Source organism: Branchiostoma belcheri, unplaced genomic scaffold (assembly GCF_001625305.1).
Source record: "Branchiostoma belcheri isolate BF01 breed outbred unplaced genomic scaffold, Haploidv18h27 scaffold16, whole genome shotgun sequence".
NCBI classification, from domain to species: Eukaryota; Metazoa; Chordata; class Leptocardii; order Amphioxiformes; family Branchiostomatidae; genus Branchiostoma; species Branchiostoma belcheri.
Genome location: NW_017803046.1, coordinates 2,039,792 through 2,045,791, shown reverse-complemented (window position 1 = coordinate 2,045,791; position 6,000 = coordinate 2,039,792). Strand labels below are relative to the sequence as shown.

Genomic DNA, 6,000 nt, shown 5'->3' with positions numbered 1-6,000 from the left:
ACCATAATCTTGTCTGTATCCTCAGGCAGTCTCATGAATATTCGGAAGCTAGATTCATTTGGTTGAGTTAAAATGATTACATCCTTTTGGTAATGCCTCACCAAATTAAATCATTGGTTCTCAAATTCACCAGAATCAAATTTTTTTTTTTTTGCAAATCAGAAAAAAACGAAGAGGCGAATCCGAGAACCAACAAATCAAATTGGTGTGGCCTTAATAGATCCATTTGGTTTGGCCTACAAATGTAAGTAAGGAAAGTACTGTGAATCAGATTACATTGGGAAGGTTCTTCTGATAGGCTCTTTACACTTGACATACTTAGATATTCTAAATGACTTTACAAGTGTGTGAACAGGTGTTGTACATCTCACACAACCCCATTCACGTGTAACAAGGTTTACATACATGTACGTCGTACAATGTCATGTACCGGTAACTAGCGGATACAGTGCCTAAATGTCACATAAAAGTCTCTTTCTTTGCTGTTTCCAGAGCAAGGTTTTGTTGTTTGTTTGGCCATGGTTTCCAATGTTTCTTTGTCCCACTCACAGCCTTTTCTGATCCAGGGTGTTTTTGTGAGGATTATGTTTTTTCCACCCCACACAGCATCTAAGCCAGGTGGCAGCTTTACTGGACACCATACTCCGCTGTACTTCAACACAGCACCAAGACTTCCTGGACCTACAGACTGTCATTAGAGGTAGGGTAGGGTTTGAAATACTGGTACTTATTTTTCCACCCCTCAGACCATCTTTGATTCTTTCATTGTGCAAATGAGCAAAGAAATTGAAAACGTGCTGCTCAACAACAAATCTCCATAGCAAATAGTCTGTATGTATTTTGATGGCAACTTCTTGTTGAACATTTTGTAATCTTATTGTACATGTACATGTATATTAGCTGTTTTCTGAGATTTTCAAGTCATCTCTTTTGAAAAGTTTTTAATGAAAATGCTGTGTAAATTGATTGGCTAAAATTCAGACTTGATTTTGATTGTCTGCCACATTCTAATAAAATTCTCTTTTACACACACAGCCCTGAAACAGGCCATCAAATCAGCGCAGGAGTCCACGATGCGATCCTCCACGGCTCACGACGGACCAAGCATGGTCCCAGGTGCAAACCTGCACAAGATACAGAAGAGCATCACGTTTGCTAAGGGAGTCAAGGTTTGTTAATCGTAGTCTTTAAATCTATAAATTTGCAAAATTGCATGATTCGACAGTTCTGTACTTGGACTGAATTATAAGTACAAGGCCAGTCTACAAGTATGAACCACCTAATTACCTCTGAGGTACTAGTAATTTGTTTTTGGTATGTCTGTGTGTGTGTGTGTGTGTGTGTGTGCTTTATGGAGGTCTGAGGTCTCCTAATTCTTGTTCTGAACTTCAATTTCCTTTGTCTCTACCATGTAACTGCAGCACTTTGTTGTGAACGTGCCAAAGAGAACTCTGGTACACTCTGGAGAATTGACTCTGGTGGAGAAGAAGAAGACAACAAAGGTACAATTTAAAATTTCATATTTAATATACATGTACATACATACATACATACATATATTACATACATACATACATACATATCCTGGCTTTGATTATTCTGCTGCCGGCTTCCCTGTCTCAGGGGTGGGTAGCAGTCGGCTGATGTAAGTTAGCTAAAATTAATGTAGTGTTAATAGCTAAAAATTGTTGTTAGTACCCAAATTTTTGACTATACAACTTCAGTCTTTGTCAAGGAATGAGCAGTCCACCACTTCTGGTCAAAGAAAGAATCTTGGACACCAAACCAGACTTTTTTGCGCTTAAGGTATTAAGGAGGCAATCTACATCAGAACATTACAACCATCCCTCACCAAGTCATCTGCATAATGTCACAGAGGTGTTGGATTGTTCATTCCTTGACAAAGACTGGAGTTGTATATGGTCCAAAATTGTGAAAACTCCAATTTCTTGTATTGCAAATTACAGTTTAAACCTGGTTCATGTTTGATGAAGAGATATTCCATCACTCATGCTGTAGTTTGTACCGTACAGGTGTGGACCATGCTGTTCAATGACATCCTTGTCTTCACTAACCTGAAGGAAGAAGGGAAGATCTGTGTCATCAGGGAGCCCATCCCCATGGAGTTTGTCCTGGTCAACACAGCAGAAAATGGTAAGCCTTGCTTAAAGTAAGGTGGGAGGATGATTGGACGAGAGACAAAACAAATTTACTTCATCAGAGTGAAGCTGCATTCTCTTTTATACCACCTACAGTACTCATCCCCCATTGGTTGTTAGTTTCTAAGCAGGCCAGGGTGCTCTCGTGAGATAGCCAACCAGCTTAGAGGTCTCAGTTTGCACTACCGGTAACAGTTACTATTTCTTTTAGCCAGTCAGCACTAACTAAGGGTCTCAGCCTATCAGGTTGCCCCATTCTAAACTGATTACCACATCCTTGCTGTCACAATTTTTGTTTGTTTTTAACAGTATTTGTTTAGGCAGAAATGTAATGTTTAAAGCCCTATAGGTATGAATTGTAAAAGGCAAAAGTATATTTTCATGTACATTGTATGAACATGCATGTGCATTGTTACATGTACATGTTCAATGGTAAGATCTTACAAATGTATGCTGGTTTAGAAAATTTATGATAGCGATATTTTACAAATGAGCTAAGATGATTGTTTGTAATCTGACATGCCCAATTTCTTAATTGATTGTATGAAATTTGTACCTGTACAATCCAACTTCAGAATCAGAATGTCTTGATGTAAAATTTCAAGTGGTATACAATCCTGCACATGTACATGCTGGCTGAATGATACATGTTGTGTGTGTCATTGGCCACCATCTCTGCATAATGTATTGAGCATGCATGGCTACTGAAGTACTGTCGGCTGCTGTTAGATGTCTCTTATGAATGCCAGTGTCCATGCTGCGTGTAATTGTAGGTGGCGTAGTGTCAATATTTACATGAAAGGCACATGTGAAAAATTTGTTCCTTCCAGGAACCTCTAACGACTTCTGACATCACACTTGTCTCTCTATTTTCAGAGTTAGAGTTCCACGTCACTCACTTGTCAAAGGTAAGAAGACCGATGAATGTTGTTGTAGTAAGTGCTTTAGAGGAAGAGCCGTGTAGAATTTTTCAGGCACATGTGAATGATGTGTAACCGTGCTGTCTTACACAGCAGCAGCATTTCTCAGAACCGGCCAGTGTTACATGTAGATGGGGCACACCAGGATGGATCTTCCATGGAGCTCTGGAACTCCGTTAGCTCCAGTGTCCTTTCTAACTGCCGTGATTTGCCTCGGTGATGCAGCTCAAGGGAAATGTTTGTTTGTCATTCAACAGACTGACTCATTTGAATCAAATGGAAAAAGTATGTTATTCTTTATTAAACAGATTACTTTCGGAAGGTTTCCTCCAAAAACGTCAAGCATCATCATACTACGCTTGTTGAAATCAGACAGAAACTAGTTTTTCTGCAACACCTGGTTTACTGTGCAGCTAGTTTATCTCTATGGTTGTTTGTATGTCCTTTTGTGTATATGTCAAGCATGCCTTCTTTTAATGTTTAATGTTTTTTGGTTATTTCATACATAAAATAAAGAATAAAATCTAATGAATTGAAATCAGTGGCAGAGAATGGTGAATTAAAAAAAGGAATCCCATGTTTGTAACGTAAAGGATTGACATCAGGAAGAAGAAGAAGCCAACTCGGAAGATTTGTTGCCTGAAGTGTACCACAATTTCTTCTTCACAATATGGAAGCTGCAAGGCTTAAACTTCTCAAAAGTGCAGTTTTGAAGTGGCCGTAAAGCATTACAGTATAGGAATACGCCACCTAACTTCCTCAGTACCATGGGTATGATGGTTTATTGGTTGTTGACAGCTCTGCAGGTTGGTATGACACACGTAGGTGTACACCGCTTACGTAGGTGTGCACTTTCCCTAATGTTGTTCTAGGAGAGCGTTTCTAAAGCTTAGAGAAAATATCTTCCACTTGGGAGAGACTCAGATTATCCCTTAGCAAGAACAACTCTACACGATAAGTGACAAACTACAATGTAGGCAGGCCAAGGTCAAGTATAACTTGGGACACATTTCTGTTATAGTTATTTTTCCCAAGGCTCTATTTCCTGGCCATCCCGGAAGCGCCTTTCCCTTTTTGTCTTTTATTTTCCGCCCTGAGAATCTTGGTTCAGGCATCTGGTGACTCCCGGGATGACCTACATGTCCATTTGTAGGTCCCATCCCAGAACTGTTGTCTCGGTAAGATGACCCCGACAACATTCCGCCTTCCCAAGTCACAGTAAAAGTAAACTGAAGTGCTGTCGTCATGATGCCCAACTGAGGAGAAAGTATCCCCTAAAGATATCTGCCTCTTTCTTGGAAGTGGTAGATAAGTTTTGTTGACATTGATTTAATGACTTCTTGTCTGTGTGGGTGAACTATTTTTCCGTCATCTCAATTTTGTTTGGCATAACGTCATGTTGAGCCCTGGTACGACAATCCTGGGGATTCTTGGGTCATGGTCCCTTAGGCAAAATTTTGAATTTATTTCAGAGGGTAAAGATTTTTTGTGATTTTGATTCATGGATATAATACAAAAAGTTCAATGTTATCATATGATGAATGGAAGGGGTCAACAATTGTACTAAATTGTATTTTAAAGACTTATATATACCAGCTCTCAATCTTTAATATACATAAATTTTGTTTTCGTTCCATGTATGTGGAAAAATGTGTAGAGATTTATTTGGAATTAAATGACGTAAGTTTTATCTTTTTGATATATTTTGTTAAGGCCCTTACCTCTTTTTTATTGGTGACGTCTAAAGTGACCTGCAGGCCGATTTGAGCTTCTTCTTGAATGTTCAGTCAAAAACAAAGTACATACAGTCACATGACTACTCTTGCTGCACCTATTGACATTGTGGTATAACACAGGAACGAGAAGTATAGATACCCCCGCACCAATGTTGGTATGGTCGCCCACCAGTTTACATATCCTACTGTCATGTTTGCTATGAAACCTCGTCAGAAGTTTTGAAATAGTACATCATTATTTGCTTATCTTTTCCCCTAGACATTCTGAATAAATTTGCTCTCTCGCCTACCAAGCTAACATGAAGCTGATATATTACCAAATTCAGTTTGCATCTGAAAATGCCATGAACAATTTGCTTTGCTGCTTGGAGGTTTTCTCTTTGAGCCAGCACTGGCTTACTGCTGTCAGGTGTCCTTCCTTCCATATGCCATTAGCCTACCTTGACTTAATATGTAATATGTAATACATAGTGTTTACATCTATGTACTGTCGTAACTTGTGTGTTGTGAAACGAAACAATAAATAAACATTAATTATCATAATGAATCAAACAAAAGGTCTGGTAATACAGCCAATCTGTCTGCTGTTGTTCCCATGGACGTTTTTGTACCACCAATCAGGTCGCCTCTTCTAACCAGGATTGTCAGCCAGGCATGTGTCAGGAAGTATCTGATTGGCTGACAGTCAACATTGGTCAGAGCTAATTTTCGCCTCAAGAAGGATGGATAAAACTTACAGCATACAGCATACCCGTAGATTAATGAAATTTTTTCATTTTGTTGTATAAAAAGAGACAACGTGGGTGTTTTAGGGGGACCTTAACATCTTTATCAGCCCTGGTACATAAAGAAACCATTATTAAATCGAGCCTCACTCAGGAAATTGAAGAAAGCACTTTAGGAGATCAAAGAAAAGTTTTTATGCAACACCCAAAATAAGAAAATCCGTTTAGTGTTACCAACATAAATTGATACCGGTAATACAAATAATGACGTCGTATTCTAGAAAATATGAATTTAACACAAAAAGATGTTACATATAATTGCGTGGGATTTTAACATTATCACCAAGTTAGTTACATGAAGTAAATTTTTTTTATCAGATTCAGGTGACTCAGAAGGACAATTAGTAGTACATCAAAGATAACATATTTTATGTCAAATTTTTGTCAAAAATAACATTCC

At 38.5% G+C, this 6,000-nt stretch overlaps 1 protein-coding gene across 2 annotated transcripts in view; it reads left to right on the top strand.

The window, feature by feature from the left end:
- LOC109466087 overlaps positions 1-6,000 on the top strand; it is a 67,862-nt gene that overhangs the window by 30,211 nt on the left and 31,651 nt on the right. For both annotated transcript variants that reach the window (XM_019763697.1, XM_019763696.1), the window contains exons 19-23: positions 607-700; positions 1,036-1,169; positions 1,422-1,502; positions 2,034-2,154; positions 3,036-3,067. In XM_019763697.1, the coding sequence (XP_019619256.1) occupies positions 607-700; positions 1,036-1,169; positions 1,422-1,502; positions 2,034-2,154; positions 3,036-3,067 (462 nt within the window). The remainder of the gene's footprint in view (positions 1-606; positions 701-1,035; positions 1,170-1,421; positions 1,503-2,033; positions 2,155-3,035; positions 3,068-6,000) is intronic.